Raw genomic sequence first — 27,239 nt, forward strand, 5'->3', positions numbered from 1 at the left:
CTTTCATAATATTGCTTAGACAATCGTTAGCATTTTGGTCTCTGTGCTGAAAAGTCCAGAGAATTTCCAGGCCAGTCAAGAACTTTCACTTTTTTCAACTGTGTATCATAATTTAACAAGCATCAATACATCATAAAATAGTAACAAAAACTCTGTTCAACTCGATTTTCATTTAAGAATTAATCATTTTTATGTAAAATCGTTAATTAATACGAGTGGCTCTAATAATTTGATCACCCACTGTAAATACCCATTTTTATTCCGAATGCATTACGCGATTCCGTCGATCGGGAAACACGAAATCGGTCAACTTCGAATCCGTTCGAAATGGTACTGTTACCGACTCCCCAAGTTCCCTTCCGTTCCGTTCCGTTCCGTTCCATTCCATTCCAGTCTGTTTCTCGACTTAGTTTTCATCGTTGTGTTCTGTTCGGACGCTGGTTGTCGGCGCGGTGGGGTGCAGAGGGTAAAGGTAGCCGGAGGATGCCGCGTGAGAGCATGCAGAGCATTTCAATAAACGACAGGAAGAATAGCACCGACTACATTCCTTTCCGGAATCGTCGAGAATGGTTCAGCCAGTCACGCAGCCTGAAACTTACGGTTTTCTAGCCATTTCTATTTACTCTCAGCTTGCTGCCGGCTATTATTTCCGGTGTAAAGTAAACGTGCGAAAGAGCTAAGGAGGAGACGAACCGCGTATGGCGTAATTTATCGCCGTTGTTGGTCAACCAGCGAGAAAGAAAAACGGTGGAAAATTTGTGAACCGCGCACGGCATATCGAGTGAAAATTTAACCAACCTGCGCATTTGGTACACAGAGAACGGGTCGGTTGTGAAAATAAAAAGATGAAAGAAAAAAGTAAAGAAAAGGAAAGAAGAGAGGCTGGAAATATTGACTTAATTAGTTTTCGATAAAAGCTTGACTGTCCGTGTTGCGTCGATGGATTTCGCGCGACCGCCCCGAGTGGAAAATCGTAACACCAGCTGCGCGACTGTTACACGTACAGTTTAATGGAGTAGAAGGAAAGGAAGAGGCTGTTTTCGAAATCGCTAGATACCCGAGAGAACGTGGTAGATTTTCCGGGGGACGATAATCGGCGTTGCATTAAAATCATCGAAACGGCGCGAGGCGACTTGACGCGGCCCACACGTATCGACGAATCTTGCCAATGCATTTACTCTTCAGTTTCTGTGGCATTTGCGTCGCGATACTACTAGTATTAAACAGAGAATCGGGCCAACGCGAAGAAGATTGCGAGAAACCTCTTTACGCGAGAAATGCTTTTAGAATCGAAATCCTTCGGGCGCTTGATATATTCGCGGAACGTAGAAAACTACCGTGGAAATAATACGAGACAGCCCCCGCTCGGTACAATGCCGCGTCCTTCTACTATACATCCGCCATAGTTTCTCGCCAAAACTGTATTGTAGTTTAACTGAAAGAAATAAAAAAAAAGAAAAAAGAGAGGAAGAAAGGAACGAAAAAAAAAAGAGAAAATCTCTGCACTCTGACGCGTTACGCGTACAGTAGCGTAATTGTGACGCGTGAAAAAGAGGTGGTCATTATTTTCTAACACGAGTCGGTAATCAATATTGCAACGTAACATATTGTTCGCGTTCGACACAGCATGGCATAACAATGCGATCGGGGGTTCTTTGTCGTTAGAGTCACGATCATAGTTATCAGCATCCGTACTGCGTGTCAATCATAGGCTGTCAAGAAACAATCGCGATTTCGATAACACCGACTTCATTCATCACAGAATGATATACTGGATCAAAACATTTCTTTCTTTTCCCTTTTTAACATTTCTAACAAAGAATTATTTTTACGTATTTATGTTACGATACTGACAAGTGTGTATGTCCGGCGATTACTAAACTGTACCGAAAGGGCAAATATACGTATTGCTTGACGCATAAAATTCAATTCGTAACAGATATTTTGAATAAGAATTGAAAAAAGAATGTAAACGACTTTGAAATGTATAATACCGATCGTTAAAATCGATTGAAGGGTATCATTTAATCCCATCAGTTTTCACGGCAACTGGTAGGATTTTAAACAAAGGGAAACAGTTTCTTCCAATTTCCATCGAGTTAAGTCGTGTGCTAATCGTCTTTTTTCAAGAACGATTATACCTGATGGATACGATTGAGCACGCTTCACGGCGCCGCGCCTTTTCCATAGAAAATGGAACGAATTTTCTCTTCGATGCTTTTAACGGGCAAAATGCTTTCAGGACGCTCTGTTTTATATGTACGTTCCTCCTTCGACTTTTTCCGCAACCTACTACGGCGCGGCGTTTCGTAGCTTTCAGATAATCGGCGCCGCAACTGTAATTTTACACAAAAATTATCTACGATACTTTGTCGTATATTTAATGCCGTTCATGAAGAAAATTACATTTTCCAGTTGAAATTATAGTTTTCCTACGTCTTATTTACAGCACCGAAAAATATGTCCTTCTTAGCTTCTCTGCTTTTTCAGAATCCCTGTCACGCTTTCTTATAAATTTATCCCTTCTTTCTTTCTTAAATGCTGTTTAATACATCCTGTTTCCGGCTTGTTTTTGCAAGAGAAATTACATCAGCCGATGACGATGCGGCACTCTTTATAAACGGACAATAAGATTTTCCATAGAAGCGGAACAACAAAGTTTCTCCTGGATGCTTTTAGTGGCTGAAAATGCTTTCAGGATACACGCTACACGCACACACGTGTACATCTACCCGTATACGGGCCATTCCACGTCAAATGACACAACATTGGACCGCGCGGTCGTGGATTATCCTTTTTAAACCTACATCTAATCGTAGTTATGAAAAATTAATTTACGTTGCTTATTTTATTTCCTTAAACCTGCTCTATCTTAGAGAGAAAATCATAACACGAGGAATTTTATCCTTTCTTCCATGCCAACAGAAATAGAGAAATATTTAGAGTATCTAATAGCAAATTTCCGAAACGCTATTCAAAATAATATATTTTTTTTCTTTTTTTTAAAATTTAAGTGTACCTAATTTGCAATGCGGATCACTGATCCCTCCCCCTAAGGCATTCAACGCGTTAAGTATCTTATTTGGCATCGACACAGTGCAACCGGTGAAAGTGCACCTTCTCGCGTTCGCGTCACAAGAGTAAACAAGGAAAAGTTGAAAAGGATTATTTTGGGTCAGTTAACGAAACGATTGAAACGGGGGAAAAGTAAAGGGACGGGAAGAGGAGGGAAGGGATAGGTACGTGTGCGAAATCGATATGCCGATAATATTCGAGCCAGAACCGTATGCCCGTTCCCGAAATTCCCTGGTTGGCTGTGGCACGGCCGATTATCGGTGGCGACGAACCAGGATATATCTATATATACACTACCGTTCAAAACTTTCCACTTTACTATCAATTGTAGGCAAACTCGTGACTTTCTTTACGCGCCTGCTCATTCTACTGGATATATCAATATTTACTTACAATTAGAATAGTTGCATCGTTTACCAATCGTTTAACACGAAAGCTGTGCAAGAACGATCTTCTTTGTTGTTTCATTCGTTAAACAGAAACTTTCAAGTGAATAAAGTTATTTCTTGGCTAACGTAATTCTGAGTAAAAAGAAAGAGGGAAAGGTAAAGAAGAAAGAATATACCGTTTTATTCAAGATTCATAGGGTGGTCGAAACTTTTGAGCGATAGTGTATATCGGGTGATTAATGAGCATGCCGATAGATCTGCGCTAAACCAGGCTCGCGCACCCTTCTCTGATCGTCCATGGTCGACGGATAATTTATTAAGATTCAAAAAGCGGCAACTGAAACGCTATGGGCTTCCTGCCAGGCCACTGTTGCTCCGGATTCGACGGTAATCCAAGTTCACCGACGGATTCCCGGATAATTATGTTCGACGTACCGTTGATGCGAGGAAAGTTCTTCGATCAGACGTTCTTTCGTTGCCGTTCAACGAGTACGGTTATCTCCTTGTTAAAAGTATCAATTTATCGTATAGAGAGAGAGAGAGAGAGAGAGAGCACTCGCTCTGATTCCCTTCTGTCTCGATAGAAAAATTTTAACATGATTTTCATGTATTAAACGCGGCTTGTAACAAAATCTTTAGTTGTAAATTAAAAGATCAAGGGTAGAAAAAAATTGGCCACAATCAGCCCTTCGACACTCGGCATTAATCTATCGCCAAAGGTGCGAGCAAAAAGGGTAAAAATCGTCATCGAGGCTCCACTTAACCGGATCAGATACGGCGCGGCGATACGGGATTCGATGCGGTTCAACCGTTTCAATACACAAAACGCAGGACAAAACTGGTTTCAAGAGATTCTCGATCCGTCATTTGCCTCTCTGTTCGAGTAGTTTCAAGACACTTTTCGGCTTAATCGTCAGGTCGGTCGTTCAAGGGCACTCGAGTGGTGGAGTAGGTAGTTCCCCTGCTGATACGGCTTCGTGCTCGACGACTGGAAACAATAGATTTCGTTTCGAGCACTGCTCTTACATCACAAAAGAAAAAGAATGCAAACTGCCAAAGGGACACCCTGCATTTTCTTCGCGCATCTGCTTCTGTGCTGCACCAACTGCATATTGTGCACCTATACGTTTCTCTATCTTCCATATGTATATACACGGTTCGCATGAATAGTGACACAGCTAAAAAATCATAAATCTTGAAATACTTGGAAAAATAAAATGTAAGAGTAGGTCTCTTTTATCTAGGAAAGCGTTATTTCTGAATTATGCTATCAGTTGTTTAGCTGCTGTGACAACTCAAAATGGGAAGCTATTTTATCCCCTAAGGAAAAGAGAACACATTCACTGCCACAGTAGAAAAGACCATGTATAGTCAGACATACCAAACCTGTAATTATCAAAGAAATGATCAGATAATTTTCAAATAAAAACTTTTAAATCGGTACCTTACATTATTAGTATAATACCGAAATTATTTAAAGTTTGCCTTCTCTTTTCTTTTATTAATTATTGAATTGTAAAAAATTTGAGATGTAGATCTCCAGTGACTACCATGGCAGTCAACGTGTTAACAAAGATAGCAGAGCTAATTTTTATGATTTGCAACGAAAACGTTGCGCGAGATCGCGCATAAAACCTAACCTAAGCTAACCTAACCTAAGCTTAACTCCTTTGCAAAGAGGGCGCCTTCGTCACTCCTTGTGCTTGGCGCTTAGCAAGCATATTTCGAACGCCGATACTTAATGAAAAGAATAAAGTGTTTTCGGTGAAAAGCAGTTCGATAAATGCAAATTTCATTATTGGAAACAACAGAATGAAAATGGTAGACGCGAGTGTAGACACGAAGCAGATAACAATTATCCGTAGAAAGCAAGAGAAAACTCGAATGTTCTCGTGCAGCTATAAATGTAGGTGGGGTATGTAATACCCTCTCTTGCACATGGACGGAAATAAGGATTATTTCCGGGAATTTGGGCCGTAATGCTTTCCAGGAAGTAATTCGGTGGATTAAGGTATCGAATTAGATGCTTTTTACTTTTTTCGAGATATCGTTAAGAACGAACGATTAACCAGACAATTCTAAAAAAAAAAAGCAAATAAAATCGTTTAAATACCTTAATGGAGGAATATTTGTTACGGGTATATGTATTTAATACGACGTTAAAGCAATTTTTCAGTAACGCGAATTAAGTATAAAATTAATTTTACCAACTTTTAAATTAAATTACATGCTGTTAATTATTTAAAAGAAGAAAAAAGAAAAAGTTTTCCAGACATTATCCGCAGCAGTTTTATATTTTCTCTTACAGTTATTGCGGTTCAAACGTTGGAAGAAGAAAAGTGTATAGCACGTCGAAATTTATTGCCCGCAACTTTCGGATTGCTCTACCAACGTACAGCTGCGCACCAGATATATTTTCGTTGCATTCGCGGTTAATTTTTGCGATCTACAATTAGATGTAGCATGCTACCGTAATGAACAAACATATTTATCATTGGTATTATAATTAGATATGGTCGTAAGCAGAGGCGGACTTGCCATTGGGGAAAATTTTCGGTGAGCCAAGAGGGATTTAGGGCTTAATTAATTAAAATTAGGGCCCGTCATATCACTAATTTCTCGGTAAAAATTTAAGTTCCAGTTCGTACCTAGTTACAGGCGTATGGATGCACCATAGAAGGGTGTAGAAGCATAGTTGATCGTAAAATAGGTCTAGAAGAGTAGGAATTCGAATGCTTCCTTTTTACGAACTAAGGAAATGGAAAAGAGCATCAAGTGCTTTCCCCGCGCTATACGAACCTGCCAAAAGCTACCCAAACCACTTTCGACCCCTCTTCTAAAGAAGCTAATCCCATCAGAAGTTTTCAGTATGTTTATAATCCACTAATCGCTCGCCTTTCCTAGCACAATTTAAAACTTTCTTCGACGCCGGTATCCGACCCACTCTCATTTGCCTCTGCCTCTTCAATCCATCGTCCTTCACGGATCTTTCTCCTTAACCAGACTTCATTTTGCGGCTCATGGAGTGCCGAATTTTATAGAGCTCTACTCGACCACTTTCTCCTCTTTCGTTTTTCTTTTCTCTCTTCCGAAGATTTAAGATCTTCTATTCGGCGATAGGAGGAAGATCGTGACAACTTTTCATCGAGATTAACAGTAAATTATTGAAAAACCAGTTAATCGATCATCTAACTTTTTACGGATATTCAGTGATGGTGTTAGGGAAGAAATAAAAAGGTACGTTATTGGTTATAGAGGTAAATATTTCGGTTATTTGTAAATAAGAAATTGATGAAACGCGTAATTAATTAAAATTCCATTCGAATCGATTTCCATATCAGTTTAACAAAACGGTTAGCGATATTAAATTACGATCGGATGAATGTAAACGAGGAAGAATGGCTAGAGAGGAGAGGATATTTGCTGAGAATCTCATACACCTGAAATGAAAGTTTACTCACCTCCAATAACGAACCACCCTGAGGGCCACTGTGATTACACGTGAAATTGCTTGAAAGTAAAAATAGATTTAGTTGTGGCATCGAGAGATTCAAGGGATGTAAAATATATACGATGGTTTAAAGGCATCGCCTTTTTAGATGTACAATGTTCGCGAAAGATATTTTCGAAAACGTTCAGCGCAGGTAATAACGAGTCTATTCTAACAGTGTTGCGAGCCGAATGGTTAAGTCGACAGCAAGGATCTTGATTCTGCTTTTCCGCCTTTCGCGACACACTAATTTGATAAAAGGAGCACGAGACGGGACTAAATCGGTTTAGGCAGCGACGTAACTTGAAAATTGTGTTGCTCGAGAAGAAGCAAACGCTCGCCGAAGTGAGCTTAAATTAAATCAAACGAATATTTCTCAAAACCCGCGTGTTTACGTGTTGCTTCTTGGACTTGTACAAAAATATTCAAGCTACCGTTACTAACTAAGTGTAAGTAGGAATTTTAAAAGGAAAAAAATTAAATCTATCGTGCACGCTAATTCCGCGACGGATTTGTTGGTCTTCTATCGGGAAAGGCAGCTCTTTATAAAACCACTAGAGAACTTTTCAACAGATTCTATTCTCGGAAGTTCTGACTTTGCCATCGTTTCCAATACGTCCACGTCACGATGAATGTCGTCGTCGAGAGCAGGGATCGGTCAAGTAGTCGCTAAAAGACACGATTCTCTCACTTAATCTTCCTCTTCTTTCTATTCCCGCCAGTTTTCGATGATTAAGTTCTATACTTATTGTGGGGGTTATAAGCATAGTATGGCGCCCCAGGCGCCCTTGGGCCTCTTTCCCATGATGGCCGCAAGATAAATATATGTATGATTGTACATAGAACCCAGGCGGCTAGGGCAGGGACCGTCTACAATCAGCCCCACTGACGAGTTCTAGTGGACGGTACCCGAAACGAAATGCCATAATTTTTCCGCCGGCATCCTACATTATTATCCTGGCAACAGATGCAGCAGCGCAACTCGAGGGAGTCAGAATGGTCAGTTGACCCCCGATATTAACACCTAACATACCACTTTCCTCTGAAATTAAAAATAATCAGAATACATATTTCGATTTGCTTTAAAGTTTACTCGAAACTAGACTAACAGGCGTGCCGGTGAATTTCGAAATTATTCTCTGTACACTTTGACGCGCTCTGTACGATCGGGAATGAAAAGCTGTTTCGACGGTAAAGCTTCGTAGTCTCGTAGGCACGTATGCTCGTAGGTAGAAAGGCGAAGCAAACGCAGAGGCAAAAGCAGGTTTGCCTAATTTTTCGGCCGTAAACGTATACCGCATAGAAGGTATACGTTGCGGAGGCGGGCATTCGGGTTTTAAAAGGTACGCGGCTTTACTGCTAGCCGTCGGTATAAATAGGAAACTAAACTGATACGGAAATTGAGATCCGCAAACTATGCAACCGCGACTGAGGCATTGATTGCGATACACCGCGTTCCGCTTCGTTGTTAATGTTTCAATGAATAAAGTTAACCAATAAAGCATCGAAACGTACACCGTTTGCAAGATCGAAGGTATTCCGCTCGTTGCAATTGCATGTTGCGATTCGTTAAAATTAATACTACGAAACGTAAACGTTTTCACGCATCGCCGAAGCTGCCGAACGTTGCACGTCAAAAACGCACAGATTTCGCTTTGTTTGACGGAGAAGCGATCCGTCTCCTCTCACCGTTTTATCCCCAAAATTTTACTCGATATTCTCCCCTTTTTTTCCCTCGCTCTACTTCCTCGTTCGCTATCCTTTTCCTTCTCGCATTTCGAATATCAAGCAGCCTCACGTTTCCACCATTCTTTTCTGAAAATTCGGATTTTCTTTGAGAGTTCACCAACGTTACGCTTTCAACGACTACGTTCTCCATTGAATACCTTGAAATCTGAGCGATTTGAAGAATAATTTACTTTATCAATTTCTTTTTTTTTGTTACCTTTTTATCGCAACATTTGGTTAATGCTTGAAACTCGAACAAATGAATATTTTTGATACTTGTAACAACATTTATACGATACAATCTTTTAATCACCCGGTGCTACCCTCCTTAGTTAAAATGTTCTATTTGCCATTTTTCTGAATGGTGATTAGTTGAAAGCACTAAGAGATTTCTTTATTGTAACGATGAAATCATTCACAAAGTGTGCTTTGAAAGGAATGCACGGGGAAGAGTACGGGGGAAAAATCGTAGTAAGTCGAAGTACATTCAAACATGCACATACTGGGCGCTTTTTATAATGGAATTCCTGGCATCTCTGTGCCCGGTTACCGAGTTCACTCGCTACTGAAAGTTTAACGAGGTATGCTGGAATCCATGTAGCGTTTTTGTCGCACTCTTGTAACATGAATTTTTCTCGTTCAAATGAAATTTTCAACGTTAACGGCGAGCGTATAAAAAAAATACATCGAATTTTAGGCTGAAATCTAATTGATCTTTGAATAACGATATCGGGAACAAAGTTAGGTGGTTGAAAATGTAGTCCGAACGAAACGAAAACGTGTCGAACGAAAAATGTTTCTTCTAATTGTATATCGCGTAGCATTGTATTTGCTGGTAAAAGCGAGCGTAAAAGAGCCGCTGACAAGAAAGAATTACGAGCAGGAAGGGTAGTTGTACCGGGCGTGAAGTAGGTGAGAAATAAAGTTGAAAAGGTCCGACATTTATTGCGTTTCAGCATCAAAAATGCCTTACGAACGTATCGACCAGATTCATTTCTAATCGTCACACGTTTGCAAGCACTTTCGTATGAAACTTTAGCGAAGTAAAGTCCACGTGCTGTGGAAACTACTCGATAGTAGGGGAGGGGAATTGCGAGAGGATGAAAAAGGGGCTGAGGGAATGGCGTCGGCAGGGAGGAGAATAGTTGGAAGCTCATTCAGAGCAGAAGCGAAATCCTTCGCGTTTCAGGGAACCGTTGAAGATGTCGAGCACGTAGCTTGGTTCCTGATCATTGCCCGAAGCGTACTACCGAAGATACATGAGAATGCCGACGCAAGATGTCACACGGTCGTCTAAAAAGTTTCGCGCCAACTTATCGCCAATCCCGGATTTCCGGCTGTAACGATAGAACGAATGTCACCCTTCCGTTGCAATTCTATCCTTATTGTACTCTGATTAGTGATGTTGGATGATAAACACGACCAAGTCATAACGTAACAAACACCATAGACTCAGCCTCAACCAAACATCTTAACACTGTAACTACCAAACCAGTCAAAATAATTGGTTTCAAGTTTCTTATTTTAATTTATAAATTTTATCGAGGTATTTTTGCTGGAATGTTTGTTGACCATTGTCGAGATAAAGAATGGATATACAGGGTGTTAGAAAATACTCTGAAGACCTCTACACCGTTGGATAGATCACAAAAAATCGAAGTGAAAAGTTCTGTGGCATTTTTCGATGGGATCAATAGTTTAATCACATTTCGTTGTTGAAAATTGAAAAATCAGCGCACAGCTTGAGTGGCAAGACTCGCGGAATGGGAGACTAGCCTCCTATTTCACTTTTATGAAATACATAATAGCACCGGAAACATAAAATATGTAAGTTTTCCATCTGTTCATAATAATTTGATCGCCCACTATATACATTAAATTATGTTTTATCCCGTATTTACTTAATTTTCTGTATTATTTTCAGATTAAAAATTAGTGCGCATCAAATGTCGGTAGTTCTAGTACTAATCTTGGTTCCTAGTTCTGTATCTCGTACCCTTCCTTGATCATTGTCCTTACCACTACTCATCCCCACCGATAAAATATAAAAACCTCGCAAAATCACAGGGTCGTCATAATTTAGTATTCACTACCAAAGTGCAATACATAGCCACATAAATAATAATAAATAAATAAAACTAAAGATAATAATAAAGGAAACCTCTAAGTTATCTTCTAAAACCTGTGTTGTCAATTCCCTTCTATCAGAATTCAACAGTAAACGTTTAAAGTGCAAGAATGCCAAGATTTCGGATTCTCGCCCACCCCTAATATCTGTACAGTTATTTGAGCAAGCACGAGAGTACTCGAAGCGTTTCAAAGAGAGTTTTGACGCTCCATTTACGCGCGTATATGACAATGTCAAAATTGATATCTACTAAAACCATTCGTGGAAGCGATCTGACAATCCGATGAGTCGAAATATCAACGTAACCGGACCAAAGCACCAGCACGATCGCTACCGATCTCAACTGGAGCATACGCGGTCACGCCGGTCACGGGGTAGCGAGCAGGCATCAACTATCGCCGATAAAGGGGCGCAAGTGATAGGAACGGAGAGTAGGTTGTCGGGCAACAGCCCGCACGACTCTGCTCGGATCCGCTGTAAAGGGGGTAGGAAGCCAGCGAGGAGGAAGAGGAGGAAGAGGAGGAGTGCAGGCGGTGACGGCTTACGCGGAGGACGCTCGAGGGGGTAACAGGTCGGATGTCCGGCAGTCCGTCACTGGGCTATCCCCCAGTATCTCCGGCGTGGTCCACCGCGTCACACAGACCTACCTGCAGCCATATCACCAGCTACATAACAAGTCCTGAATATGCATATATTCGTGTATGGAGGGTCGCTTCGCTAACCTCGACACCCCCTTGTGTACACAGCTCTACTTACGCTCGGTTTACGTACTCTGTGCGCGTGTACGCAACCGCTCGCGCTCTCCTACCTTTGTGATTCTCGGTTACAGCGACGGGATGCGACGCGACACGACGCGACGCGACACGCGAACCAACCCTCCCCGTTAGCTGTTCTCTTCCTTCTAGAGTACCTATACATCAGCCTGTATGTCCTGCGGCATTCTATATAATATATAGATCTCATTCGCTGTATCCGTGTTCGTCCATCCGCGTTCAAACAGAGACCAACCCTCTTCCTCTTTGGTCCAATTGATCCCGCCTACCCGTCTCTCTGTTCCTCCCTCTAGCTACTTGATTCTGCTCTCTTTCACTCTCACGATCCTCCCTCTGTCCCTCTTTGCTATCCCTATCTATGCGTCTCATTTCCACTCGATCATCGACGAAGCACCGTTGACGCCAGTTCACTGCCTGCCAACGCATGAATTTATGACCGTGTACGTTGCGGTGGCTCGTATATTCATGGTCGGATTTTGACGTATCGCGTGCATTAGGGAAATTCTAATTACACACTGTCCAACGTTTATTTTTTGATAGAATAGCAGCGCGTCGATTGTCGCCTTCCTAGGCCGATATCCAACCGCGCACCGTCCCCTTTTGCTGTAACAGCTTCGTCGACTTTTTAAGCTTCCTAGTTTACCCACCTCGACTCTTTTTCCCCTGTACCGTTGCTGTTGCTCTACCACGGTCTATTGACTCGTCTATCTGTACTGCTGTTTTTCTATCCATATAGCTACGCTCTTTTCCCGTTCTCCTTTCCACCTTTTATATCCTACTGTTCACCAACTCGACGCCATTTGACACGACGATCGCGAACCATTTGAAAGTAACCGGAGAAAAGAGAAAAGAGGAGCCCGTCCTTTCCTCGAGCACGCCGTGGCGCGGGTCAGACTCGATAAAAGGGTTGCGAGTTTAATGGACGTCTCGAATGCAGACTGCTCCTAGTAACGCGGCTTCGTTTATGCTGCCGCGCCCCTACATCCTCTTTTTTACATTACTCCTTTTCATCGTATTAACCACTGAGGCATTTTACTTCGACAATGCATTCTACTTTTCTTTCGATTCTGTTCGACATCAAATGGAAAATATCTTTTACAAGCTTCGAAAATATCGGATACCCGAACTATCGGATTTGCAAAATTCTTTTTTAATTTTTACATCGGTGATACGGCGATTCCTCCGTAACATGTTCAACACAACAGGTATCGCGAAGGAACTCGCCTCCAAACAATTTTCCATTTACCATACAAGAACCATTGACCGAATAGGCATATCGATCTCCTATACGCGTAAAATGACCATCTCTGATCCATTTTCACCGAATCAGATCACTGGACAACGACCTCTACAGAACCTTCGAAGGTACTCCGAATCAATGGTAACTCGTAACCCTCTCTTCATCCCCTTGTCGACGCGATTAATAAGACTAAAGCGTGCTTTGGCTGGTACTTTGACGATTGAAACAGACCGAGGCCGGAGGGAATGCCGCGAATCAGACGTAACAACGTTCTCTTATCGAAGGTACAAACGGATATTTGCAACACAAATATCTCGTCGATTGTATCCGTGATAACTGTGAAGCCGAACCTTTGCCGTTTAATAAACTAGCCATACTCTCGACGCGTATCGTCGACGAAAATTATTCGATCGTATCGATTGCTTCGCGGAAATAAATTCGTTCCAGTCGATTTGCTCGAACGTTCAGTTTCCTGAACGGAAAACGCGTTTATCTACGACGTATCGTAATCCATCGGCGATGTTTAGGGATGCATTAATTCGGTGACTATCAAAATAACCATGTGATTGACCCGGGTAATACGGCTAATTCGCGTGACGTTCCGAATCGTATGAAAATTCAAACGCACGCTCGTCGCCGCGATGTAATGAGCCGAAAATGGAATATGACGATCGGATGGCCCACCGTCGGAACAGAGTCAAAAGTAAACGCCTCATTGTCCTCGATATTATTCTTCTGTGTTTATGGATTAATAAATATACGAAACTGGCAACGAGCTTGACAACAAAATCATAAGCGATCAAATGGAAGAAAAGTAGGAGAAAACATTGGTACATTAATAAATAAAACATTAGATATCCGATGGTAAAGTAGAGTGATCGAAGAAAATCGTTCGAACTTGCGGGGAATATAAGTTTGAAAGGAAGCGTCGCCATAGTTGTTGCACGGATTTACGTATGGCCATTTTGTCGGAGAAAACCGTTGGCCCCTGTTTCTCCGCGGACGCAGGCAGTTGGTTTAGAAAGTAGCGCGAACCTGTTTGGAAGGGGGTTGGCTCGACGGCTATTGCGCTATTCTGAAAACTTGGAGGATCGCAATAACAATTCGACGAAGCCGCGGTATTACCGAACGGTCTTCTTTCGAAAGTACCGGAAATAAATTTCAAACGGCACGATCCGAAAGATCTTTCGGAGAGATCGCGGGAATAAATCGCGAACTTACACTGTTCGAGTATAACGGGCAATAAACGAGTAGGTTGCGACGTAAAAACGCTGAACGAATACTGTATTCGGTGAAAGAGGCGGGGGCTGCGTGTGGAAAATAAGCTTCCACTCGCTTCGAACAGACGTTTATCCGCCGGAGGGATAAGAAAAACGAGGAAGAAAAATCATTGCTTCGCGTAAAAAGATGACTCCACGCGATTTCGACACGAGTGCTTCGCGTATGGTAATAAATAATAAAAATAGTAACAAACGTGTGAATAATTATACGTTGTGACCAACTTTGAAACGAGGCGTTGCGCTTGAAACGCGGTTGAAATCTGTCGAGCGAGCAGTTTTTCTATCGAGTAGTATGAAAATTCCATTCATTAATAAAACATGCAAATTTGTAACATGCAGCTACGTGTTGTCGCATATGCATAAACGTGACGGAGTTTTCGCTGGTCTCGGGCGAAGAATGGGCTGCGCTGGAGATTTCGAATTTAGAAATTAGTTCGTTTCGTGTAAAACGTTTCAAAGTAATTTCCATAAAATTACCACCGGGAAAAGAGGAAACTCGGTGTTTCGTCCCTCCATTGTTTCAATTCGTTCTATCGATGAAAGGATAAAAAAGAAAAGAGGAAAAAAGAATATCGTCGATAGGCAACTTGTACCCGTAACAAAGGTGCGAGACGTGTAAGAACCACAAAAATCGGGTCGGGTAACCGAGATTCAACGATTATTTTATTCGATGCCGTATTTGATTAAAGAACGGCAAATAGATTGTTCGAAATCAAGCAATACGTTATCCAGTTTGTTTGCTGTAACGACGCTTTCGAATAATTAAGAAGTTATAATGTAATTAGATTTGGTGTGGAAGGGTGCGGAAGTGTGGGCGCAAGTTTGCGAGCACATTTTCGGAAGTGCAACGATACTGGCGTGAAAACAGTTATCCTCGGCGTGTTGGCAAGATTGCGCCCGGTCCGCGCCGCGGTTTGCTTTTCAGTCGTCGTCGTCGTCGTCGTCGTCGTTGCATTCACGGCATCACACCGGTGCATTCACAATGGGCGCGCGACTATCTCGAGCACGGAAAACGCAGTTACTACGTTGAGAGTGTAATTATGGATGGCAGTGGAGAAGACGCGCTACCTAGGGTTACCGGGTTTTCCAGCCACTGCAGTTTGCTGCTTGTGTACGTTAACTTAGCTGCGTACCAGCCCGAGCACTCGCTCGATTCACCGGTAACTCACCAATTATGCACGCCACGGGGTTCCATCTTTCCCAAGCACACTCTTCCGATATCCTTTCCACAATCTACTTCATTGTTAAACCTACACGCGTACAATGTATCTATAAGTGAGAGGTAAATTGAGGAATTTGCAGCTAAAGTGATGCAGCTCCATTTTTACTAATTTAGGACTTGATATTAAAAACAGAACACTAATTGAAAAATATATATTTTTATACGATAAATATTAGTTATCGAGTTGATAAATTTTTATCTTTATTTTTGGCAGATTTTTTTCAGCCTTTCCGATAAACTTCAGATTAATAATTCTTTTAATTTATTTGCAGGTGAACGATGAGGTCCTCGATATAAATTCCGCTGGAAGAAGGGTGCCTCATGTTACAACACGGTAAGTCACCAACGCTACTATTTAATCTTTCACAGTAATTTCTTAGTATTCGTCGACTAAATAATTAAGTAATCGTTTCAATTTTCATAATTGAACCGCATAATCTTTATAACTGCAACACGACAAGTCGTATTCTAAACTTTCCGCGAACAAACAGTTAGCTTTTCCGTTTAATTTCAACAAAGTTTCCACCCGTTTATCTTTTTATCCGACCACTTAATTTTAATTGAGTTCGTTAAATTCATTTCCAGCGGAATCCTTGGTGTACTTGGTCACTTTTAGAGTACATACCTATGTGTTCTAGGCGCGGGGATATATTCAACCGTTCTCTTCCAACGAACTTCGTTTGAATATATTCTAGATTCATTCTGGCACAAGTGGATGGTCCGGAGATTTATAAAGGAAGGTTGCACCATTGACAAAATCCGCGGTAATACCCGCCCCCACCTTCCATAGATACTGGTTACATAAAAATCCCTGAGCGTACAATTTCTCTGGATTCAGATTAATGATATCCAATATTTCGATATATCCTAACAACGGATCCTACCAATTGCAACATACAATTTTCCGCCGGCAAAAGAATTTTAGATAAATTTTTTCAAACCCACCTGTCGACTAATTAGTGCTAATTTCTGTCTTTACCTTCGATCGTGTATTTATTCTCCTGTTCGATAACACGATAAAAAAAATAATTCCCGAACGTTTATCGAATCGATATTTAATCATGATATAACATTTACCGAATTATACAGCATTCGAATCGCACTGCGAATTGAAACTTTAACGATTAAATAAACATATACGTGTTTGAAATGATAGCAATTTGATGTTATCAACCCGTTGATTAAACTACGGTTTAATATGCAACAGATATATCCGCTAGATCGAGAAAGGGTGGACCGAGTCGTTACTTAAGGAGAAAACTTACGATTCGCTGGACATTTTACAATTTGAATTTATGTAGCGGAAAAAAATTGTGAAATTGAATAGGAAGTTTTTCGTTTCTACAGTCGCAGTCGGGTCTAAAGCTCTTTGGCTTAAATGCAGCGTCGTTCGGTGCAGAAGGTTACGTTGCAATTAGGATTGAAATTCGAAGGTAGCGACGAACCGGACCACTCGGATTAATTGTCCCCGTCCGATAGCACGTTTCTACATTGTTACCAACAAACATTTAGTTCTGTACGAGAGTAGATAAGGAGCCAATCATTCTGCCATTATTCGCACAGTTTCAAGTATCCTCGGATCGCCGAATAACCGACACAAACAAAATCATTCTGCAGATAATTCGCATCGCATTTATCAAACAACGCCAGCTCTATCAGCAGATCAACATATTCGGATTTATTTTCAAAATATATTCGCTGAAAATTTCGTTGTAGGGAAAGAAAAAAATTAACCCTTAACTGGTAAGGTGGAGTCTGACCTAATTAATTATTGAATAAAAACATAATTGCCTCAGGCCCGTAGGGCTGACCCCCGGTTGACCCCGTTTGGCGTTGTTACCTTTTTTGTGCAGAGATTTGCGCGGAACTGAACGTTACCATGCAGTCATCATTGGTATCATTGGAAAGAACACGTTTTGAAGTTGTGCAAAAATTGTTGATTTTACAATTCCTATGGCTAGATTTTGAAATAATCTCAAAACCGTTTTAGATGTGTTTTTCGCTATCTTAACAGCTAAAACAAAACATTTGGGCGAAAATGGTTGAGAAAAAAAAGAAAAAAATATTGACTATTCCAAATATCTTATTTGGTCACTAGGTCCTCAAATTTTGTCTTTTTTTGCTCTGATTAAAAAGAAGACGAACAAATTTTGCCTGCTTACTCTATAATTTCTGTAACGCGCCAAAGATATTGCGGCCACTGTTTTCACATAACGCGATTACTCGTACAACGCGTAGGTATACATATATCAGTTATTTTTGTTTTTAAACTGTCCTATTTGGTAAAACGTAGAAAATAAAGGTTGCCATGGCAATAATTATTCCAAACGTGTTACTTTAGATAAAAAAATTATCGTACAGCGGCATTTCCTATAATTCATACAACGCGTAATGGGAGTCTACTATATTCTAAATAAATGAACTTTATAAATGAAAAACATTTTACTAAATAAAATTAAACTGGTACTGGATTATTGTTTCTTTAAGAATTTCGTTGTTCCTGAAAAATCACTACACCAGTTAATGGTTAATAAGATAGGGTAACCGAGAAATGTCAATAGTTTCCTCCTAACGAAAGAAAATCGTGCTATTAACCGGATGTAACTATATAAGCTGAGAATTAGTTGAAAAGTCTGTATCTCGTGGAAAGTTCGACACCTAGTTCGAGCAAGTCGATCCACCGTCCAACGAAGGACCATCGAAAGCATCCAGGCGTTCAGTTCCTCTAGCCTAGAGTCTATCTAGAAAGCCGAGATTAGTGCTAGGACTCTGCTCATCCTGCGGTAATGGAATCCAAGCTTTCATTTATTCTCCTACTTTTATCCGTTTTCTTTCCTTATGGAGGGCGGATGTTGGAACAGCGATGCTTATTGTTTCTCATTGCCACGAAGAAGCAAGCTTTAGTTCAAGGGGACAACATTTTTTACAGTCAACTAGTTTTATCAGATCCATTGTTCTGTCTTTGTGTAATGAATGAAATATGAGAAATGTTAAGCGATTAGTAGAGACGTGCGAGAATCGAAAAATTTCGGGTATCCGATACTAGGATCAGGTCTGCACTGTTCAGGTTGGGTCAGGTCGAGTTCTCGAACATTTATACTTTCGAGAACCCGATCCAAAGCGATATTTTATACGATAAAGCGAGTCGATTATTCGTTAAAGCGGGCTAAAAATGGAACGAAATCCTTAGCAATCGAAGAAGATGTTTCGAAGAAGGCGCAGTTTTCTATCCGTGGCGTCGTCATACTGAAAACGAGTTTTCCGGAGCTACGGGGCTCTCAGTCAGGAATTACTATCGCGAATCTCGTGGCAGGATGTTCGTTAGCAGGATTTCTTTTCCCTTCGCCGACCAGCTGGCCACTCGACTCGAGTGCATTCTTATTCATCCGTTTTTCAGTCATTGTCGGAATCCTCTTCGCGTAGAGCGCGATTCATCATTCGTTTCAGAATTCATCGTCCTTCGAAGAACCGAGCTTCCGTTGCAATTGAATGGAAGAAATTACATCCCAGAAAATCTCCTTCGTATTGAACCCTAAGAAACGCTTCATTATTTTCAGTCTTCTCTTTTCCATTTTCCGAAACTTGTACCAACGATTCTCGCGTCGCGCATTTAACGCGTATTATGTATACGAATTCCTTTCCTCGTTAAAATCTCGAATATTTTACACTATATTAAATTTCAAGTCGAATATCGAAACCTTGCGTTGCGTTATTTTCTTTTTTCGCGTACAATTTAATCGTTTACGTTTGTGCATGCATGTATTTATTATCGTCGCGGTATTAATCGCTATTTCACGGTGCGGTGGTACAACCGAAAAAAGAGACACAAACAACGGAGTAAATGTTTTAAGGGAGACAGAGCTGTTAAACCATTTATTGGGCAGAGTAAAATTGACCGCGGAACGAGCGGTTCGATTTCTGATAAATCATCAAAGGTCGGTTTCTCCTCCGACGATCCTGGCGCTATCGTTACTTTGAAATTGAAACGAAATTTTCCGCAAATCTGAAATCCTGTAGGCTACTATTCTGAAAGCCAGCAGACTATATATATACTCGGTATTTACATATGTATACAGAGAGGATGGCGAGCGTCGGGTGGATAGACGGGGTCGCGGGACGGATAGAGGGTAAAGTAAAAATTGACGAAGTCTAGGAGGCAAGGGCCAGAAAATGCTCGGAGCGATGCCTAATGAGCTTCCTGCAGCATCGCGTCGTCGCCTCTACGACTGCCATTCAGGATCTATGACAGCACGGTAATTCAGAACCGAGCGAACGAGATTCGTGAAGTCGGTGACAATCGGCAGCTAGCGTGGCTATTGTTTCAACGGGCCAACCCACTGCCTTTCAGATGTTTTAATAACCCGTTCTTCCCCTCGATGCGTTTCTGTATTTTCTTTTCCCTTCGTTTCATCCTTTTACCCGATTTCAGCGAGTTCCTCGAGCCGAATCGCGTGGCAGATAACACCACTCGCCATTTCTATTAATGGTAAAGCGACTCTAATAAGATCGCTTACGTACACGTTCTGCGATCAAGAAATTTCAGTTTGATCAGATATTTATCCGATACTCAGGTCGGGTCGGTGTCACAACATTTACTATCTTCGAGAACTCGACCCGAAGCGAACCGAAGCGATAGAAAATGACTATCAATCTTGTTATAATAAGCAGCGGTAATTGTTCCATTCACTATCGCATTATGACACCTTTGGAAAATTTAGATGTCGCGTATCTGTTCATTATGGTGAACGATGAGCGCACAATAACAGAGCTCTATCTCCCTAATGTACAATCAACGTGTCCATAATTTCGAGCAAAAGCGTAAATTACGCAACAATTGATTTGTACACACACAATTTTGTGGAATCAGCCGAAATAATTGCTCGGATCGTAGATAGTAGAGAAATTTCCTGTTGGAATAGCTGCTGGTACAACGTATCGCTAGCAAATTTCTCGAGAATTAATGTTGCAATCAAAACGGGGCGATACGTTACGAAAAGATATTAAACGGAGGATCGAAGACCGAGTTTACGAGGTTTATTGTTATTCAAATTACGTATTAATCAGATCTCGACACGTATATCCCCTCTTTTAGCAAGTAATCCGTGCATCTTTACTTCTTTCGACCAAAGTATTTTTAATATCCTCTACGTACTTCGTTTCATTTCATTCGTTTCCGTTCTGCCGTTCCACGTTCACCCATCCGCACACGTTCTATTTTTCCCGGCTCTTCGCTTTCTCATCCAGTTCTGTTTCTTCCGTCGCGCGTCGTCCGTCATTCTTGCACTCGCCGAATTCGTCTTTTATCCTGAATCGTGAAACGCGAATCCTCCCCCGGTTGCTCCGATATACGCCGCTGCAGAGAGGTACATTACCGCGCTCGCATTGCCTGAATTTCCATCTGCTTAGCACCGGAATCCGCTTTACGTTCCGTTAGACAGAGAAGTGGTATTGCCTACCGATATATCAGCCGATGGAACGAAAGGGAGCCGTGACTGACAGGGATGAAAGATGAAAGAAGAAAAGAAACGGAGGAGAGGCTCAAAGCAGATAGCGAAAGAGAAGAAACAAAAAATGAATAGCAACATTTATACGAATAGTAACGTAAAAAGGTTTTTTTTACGTTACTTCGATCGAGAATAAATTACCAATTTTTAACGATTTTTATTAAAATTTCCATTTTTTTTTTTCTTCAACCTTTCTATTTGTTTGATACGTTTCCCACTTGTCGAAATTATCGATCAGCGATTATCAATTAAGGTATCAACGTCACTATCTCATTTAACGGTTTAACGTGGATGATTGCGATACGATTCTAGTGCAATTAGTGTTTTTAGATATAGCAATATATCGATATATCTAAATGGAATTTTGACGGATATGCGCGTCGTTGCAGCTGATGGAGGATTCAAGCCATCGGACGCGTGTATTTATGGGAGGGACGTGTAGCATTGCAGCAAGCTTACGCACATACATGTCCGTTGGTATATCCGCATAAAACCATGTCATCCCGCGCGTTTAAACTCGCCTATTATCCGTATAATGCAAACCAAATTATTTTCTCTGCAATCAAAAATCGTCTTTACCCTATATTGCATTATAATTCTGCGGACTGTGAAAATTTCTAACAGCCGATTCTCGTTTACTTGTGTAATATTTATTTTCCTTCTTTCGTTTACTTGTTTAATATGTTCTTATCGAATCTCGTAACTTCGTCTTTCTGCCGTTATTTTTGCTCTTCGTTAAAAGAACAGTTGAGGATGAAGCCCTATTTTGGAGAATTTCTTATTTACAATGTGCAATACACGAAAAAAAAAAAAAAAAAAAAAAAAAAATATTAAATCGTTTGATGCAAATTCCATGATAAGTGATCGAATTATTGTTTGTCTGTGAAAACTGTAGATTTGAAAAATTTTCCAAAAATAAAAATAAAAACTTATCAACTCAATAAGCAGTAATTATCGTATGAAAATATACATATATTTTTAAATTAGTACTCTGATTTTTATCTAATTTACTTGAAGTTAATAATATTGTAGCTGCGCCCCTTTAGCTGCAAGGTTCTCAATTGTATCGATGATGTTTTAAACGACCGTATAGACGAGTTTGAAATCCTTGTACTCGAAGAATAATCGGTAAGCGTAAGTTTGATAGATGGTAGTAAGGAAAATTGATGCCGGATCCGGTAGAATTTCAGGTTGTATTTATGGGGACATGCCGCGTGTGTAATAGGTCCAAGGGATATAGGGTAGAACGTAACTCAGCATCAGAGCTGACCGACGAAGCTGAAGCCGAAGCCGAAGCCGAAGCCGAAGCCGAAGCCGAAGCCGAAGCTGGAGCCAGAGCCAGCTTTGCCTGTCGTTCCTGCATTGCAGTAATCCCAAGCAACACGCTCACCAAATACCCCCATAGATATCCCATACGGAGCTCCATCGCGGTCGTTCTTGCCAGTTACTTTGAGGTTGAACAAGCCGACCTCTTCTCTCTTTGGCTTCGCATTGTTCTCCTGTCCGCTCGGATGCGATACCATCTTAATCGTGCTAATTCGCGCCCACCCATCACTGCCTGACACTCGCTCCTCTACTCGGTAAACGGACATTTCCAAGGCTTACTACCTATCCCCTGCCGACGCATACCCTCGCCGTTAATAAGACGATCCAATAAAGAGTTTCTCAGTTTATTTGCTTCTCAACTTCATTAGCTACTTATCTATTTTCATTTTTAAATATTCATACATTTATCCGTTTGCCCTACTTTCATTAGAACGATTTTAATACACCATCTACTGTCGAAAAATAAAATAGATTCGGGTCGGGTGAAATTCTTGCACATCCTAGATTTTCTACCTCCCTCCTGCCAACACGTATCCTCACCGTTAATAAGACGACCCAATAAAGAGTCACTTAGTTTACTTGTTTCTCAACTGAATTAGCTAACTACCTATTATTATTTCTAAATATACATACATTTATCCGTTTGTCCTTCTTTCACTAGATTTGAATACACTATCTGCCGTCGAAAAATAAAATAGATTAAGATCAGGTGAAATTCTCGCACACTCCCTTAGGCTTTACAGAATAAAGTGTTAAACGCGACAATTAACGCGTTAACTTTCAACCGACGTAATACGATCCTATGAAACTTTGAAAACGTGTCAAAGAAGAAAGAAAGAAGATACGTCTAGTCGGTATAAAAGTATATTATATAGGATTTGAATTGGAACGAGCTCGCTGTCCCATTAGAGTCGAGCCCCAGTGTCTCGCGGCGTTCGCAAGTAGCTACTTCCGAAAGTCCATTTTCAGGCCTGACCTCGAGCAACCCCCGAACGCTTACGATCCTAGTAACTGAAATAACTTTGGGGCAAAAGGAAAAGAGGAAACAAGTTCTTCCAGTCGATGAATCATCTCGAGAAAAAGATCGTAGCCCGAATAGGTCAGTCAGTCTTCGGTGGAGGAAGAAAATGTGGACCACTTGCTATGCTAGTGGCGTGATCACCATGATATTCCTCGCATAATTATTACTGTACCGGCTCTGCAAGGAATCTTCTTATCTGTTCCTGACCAGAATATCCAATTACAGGGAGCATCGTGTACAGCAGATTTTTATGTCACGTAGCGGGGAAACGCGTCTGCTCGAGAATCAATTCTTGCAGGCAACGTCGACCGACAGCGTATCAACGACGGCTTTGTACCATTCCGATTTGTATTTAATTTTAATTAATATTTATAGAATCTTCTCGTCGAATTATAGTTACAGATAATAAAGAAAATCTACAAACTGTCTCGGCAAATAATAACGTCGCGTTTTTAATCACGTCGAAAGTTGCGTACCGCGAACCTGGCTAGTTTCGAAGTACATACTTCCTTCGTGTCGTACTTCAGAATTCACGATAGGGGAAAAGCCAAGTAACAAGGTTTCATTGCTGCTAACTCGAATTATCACCGGTAATGTCCTCGTTGCAACTTGACGAACTTTCCGGTGCTTCTTCCGACAGAGGTAACTGAAAAGTTTCCCAGGCAAAGATTCAAAATCTGTTAAAGAATGTCTCCCCGCCCGACAATGTTGTTGACACTAGCCGAGCGTGTCAGAAACAGAAACATCGTTTCTCAACGGTGACACGAATTTAAGTTTAGTCTTCGTATTATGGTACGCGGCTTTTCCCCGCAATGAACAACAACCACCGGAATACTAACTGTAAGAAAAGTTGTTTCTTCGTATTTTACATAAAAGACCGGCGTCTTCCACTCGGCGAACTAATTGGCATCGATATCTTTCTTAACCTGCGTATACTTTATCAAAGTATTGCGAATTTACAGTGGATGATCAAATTATTAAAGCCACTCGCATAAAATGATTAATTCTTAAATGAAAATCGAGTTAAACCCAGTTTTTCATTTGAATGAACGTATGATAGAAGTATGGGCTAGAAATAAAGCAATAAAAATAAAGTATGCAGTAGGTAATTGCAGCAAAAGACGGCGTTACGAAATACTAATATACATATGTAAATTAGATGTACTTTTAGATGTACTTGTTCATTTTTATACGTATTTTTTGGTATATTATTAGTGAAGGATTATTGATTAAAAGTTACACAATGTAAAACCCGTAAAATTGTGTCTCTATTTCTACAGAAACACGAAAAACCTATTTTTCATACCGTGGCTCTAATAATTTGATCACTCACTGTATTTTCGCAGCGTATGTACTTTCATACAATTCGTGACTGTAAATTGTTACACATTCTCGAATTAATAACGAAGCGGGATAAAATATAACAAAAGTTTGATCGAACAGTCCAGATACCAGTTCATATTCGAAATTGAATGCTTGGTCGCGTTTCGTGTTTGCATCTGCTTTTAATTCCTATCCACGGAATAGCAATCGCGAGAATTGACAATTCAAGTGGTTTTAAAAAGCTCGCAAGCAGCAGTAGAGGATTATACGTTACTTTGAATGAAATGTTCGCATCGCAGAAATCCGTTTCACCGAGGTCACCTGCCAGAATGACGAGGGACGCGTTGATAGAGGAAACGTGTTACGGAAGTGTAGCCCGCGCAGCCGAATCACATTCTGTCGTTCAGCTTTTCGTGGATCGCGCACCTATCCTCTAACGAAGCAGCTGCCTTCCAAGAACAAAGGAATATTTTCTCAGCCAAATTCCTGTTTTCAATCTCTGACAAATATTTTGGAATTTGTATATTTTTCTGCTTCTCTAATTACCCGTTCGATCCGTTCGATATCAATCTTTCGTTCATTTCTTCTTGTTCGATAAATTCCCTGCGCGGGTGTGTTGTGCGTGAAATATCGTAAAGAGGCGAACGATGAAAATGCCAAATGTATCTCTGGGTCAAATTTTATCGGTTCTAGACTATAACGGAGTTACGTAAACTGACAGCGTACACATGCTTGATCAAGGGAAAAAGGGAATGTGTACGTTCCAATAAGCAATACTTGTATCGCCTGACTGAATAACTGCGAGTTGCGAGCCACCTGTCAGAAGCAGCTATCGATGTCGAATGGTAGGAACCTACTGTTCTTACTCGTAGAGCAACTGAGCAAAAATACTTTTGTTTTTCTTTACTTTCATAGAATTTATCAAAGGGCTATTCGACTGATCGTGGCCGATAGATTACTTCTACAGATCGTTTCCTATTCAAACTGAAATATTCATCTAGCCGGATTGAAAACAACAAACTTGCAGTGTATCGGGCTCTCCTGGAGTTATGTCGGACATCTTATCGTCCAACATAACTCCATCAACGCCGTCATCATCTTATGTTATCATTTTGACTATGTTCCCGGGGTCAGAGATCGGACATCTTGGAGTCATAATACTCCCCTCTTCATGCCCTGTCGAATGAACCCCTCCCCACCCCCCATCGTCACCCGACATAAATCCAGGAAGACTCGTGTATCGCAAAAAATTGCATTATTCAAGGCAAAATAAGAGAAAGCCAATTTTGTTTGCTTTCAGATCGCTAACTAGTGTCCCAAAGTATTAGAACGAAAGTGGTTGATTCTCATGGCAGCGCGGAAACTCGCAGCCCTCTTCACCTTGGTTCTGCAGCTTTGCTTATGTAAGTGATTTTTATTCCATCTCAAAACAGATACATTATTTGTTTCGATCAGTTATCGTATTTTTCGCGAATACAAATTCCGAAGATTATTAAATTTTGAATGATGAGGACAGAGGTAAGCGTTAAAAATAGAGTCATCTGTATTCGGAAACATCGTAAAAGAAGCCACCACCACCAGCAGTGTTCCCCACGTAGGTGCAGTAGGGAATGATAAATCGTGGTATCGAGTAGCAGATGCGCCACCGTAACTATTTTCTTCTCCGGATTGACAAGAAAATCTGTCTTGTACCTTTCCGAACGTGTTTCCATCGACGAAAAAAGAAGAAAGTCTATCGCGTGCTCGCGCCTACAGTATGATTAAATTTTGCTTTAGGTGGTCGATTTAAACAAAGGTGTATGTTTGCACCTTGTATCGTAGAGTAGACCGGGGGTGGTAATAATACTTGCAAAAACTATTACACTTACAACAAAACTCATTATACAAAAATCTTACATAGTTACCTGACGCAAATAATATCCAAGTTATTAATAAAAAATGGAGACCGGAAAAGTGTTAAAATCGTACCTGACGCCGCGCCGCACAGTGGGGCGAAGGCAGAGTTTTGCAAAAGGGTGAAGATTACTTTTGGTCGACAACAAGCGACGCGACGAGGAAATTACATCGACTTCTCTACTGCCGAGTAGGTCAAATATCTATCCGGCTTTTCAGATCACAGAAGCTCCGTGCTAACTCGGAAAATTCCATGGATTCCACTACTAGAAAGCAAAGATTGGCTCGGCACTCGGGAAAGACAAAGTAGAGAAGTTGCATCACGTGCGGGAAACTCGCATCGTACGCTACCTACGACCTACCAAATCTTTTCTGTAAATACCGATTCTCGCCACTGGCTACGTTTCGATATTTGCAAGGCTTTTGTTACAAGTTTCATGAAGGAAACGGGCTCTCGATTATTTCGATTCGAATAAGGCGTTTAACCCTTACGATGACGAACCATGAAGAGAGCTCCAATTTTAATTTAATTTCGTATTTCATATTATTTTCATTTTCTGAATTTTACCTCCCCTGTACCATTATTTAGGAAAGATTTACCATAAGGGTTTATTATTTTTCAGGTCAAATAACTCCAGAACCACTGCCAGAATTTTTAGCTCCTTTAGAGAATCACACAGTGATTCAGGGTCGCGACGTTTTCTTCACCTGTGTCGTTAATCATTTACAATCGTACAAGGTACGCTAATTATCAAACCTTGAATCGAAGTGTAATACATTTAGAAATACATCGTCGAACAAGAAGCTACTGTACGTAATGCACATTAGTTTTTTAAAAAACTTGTTC

The 27,239-nt window shown here is 40.8% G+C and overlaps 1 protein-coding gene across 2 annotated transcripts in view; it reads left to right on the forward strand.

Annotated features, from left to right (window-relative positions):
* DIP-lambda (Dpr-interacting protein lambda) overlaps nucleotides 1-27,239 on the forward strand; it is a 38,958-nt gene that overhangs the window by 9,111 nt on the left and 2,608 nt on the right. The window contains exons 1-4 of one of the 2 annotated variants that reach the window (XM_076692404.1): nucleotides 10,492-10,509; nucleotides 15,598-15,659; nucleotides 25,800-25,902; nucleotides 27,016-27,131. In XM_076692404.1, coding sequence (XP_076548519.1) covers nucleotides 25,848-25,902; nucleotides 27,016-27,131 — 171 coding nt within the window. In that variant the 5' untranslated portion in view covers nucleotides 10,492-10,509; nucleotides 15,598-15,659; nucleotides 25,800-25,847. Of the gene's footprint in view, nucleotides 1-10,491; nucleotides 10,510-15,597; nucleotides 15,660-25,799; nucleotides 25,903-27,015; nucleotides 27,132-27,239 lie in introns of those variants that run through there. The other variant, XM_034315549.2, reaches the window with a different exon arrangement.

The sequence above is a fragment of the Osmia lignaria genome, chromosome 15 (assembly GCF_051020975.1).
Source record: "Osmia lignaria lignaria isolate PbOS001 chromosome 15, iyOsmLign1, whole genome shotgun sequence".
In the NCBI taxonomy this organism is placed as follows: domain Eukaryota; kingdom Metazoa; phylum Arthropoda; class Insecta; order Hymenoptera; family Megachilidae; genus Osmia; species Osmia lignaria.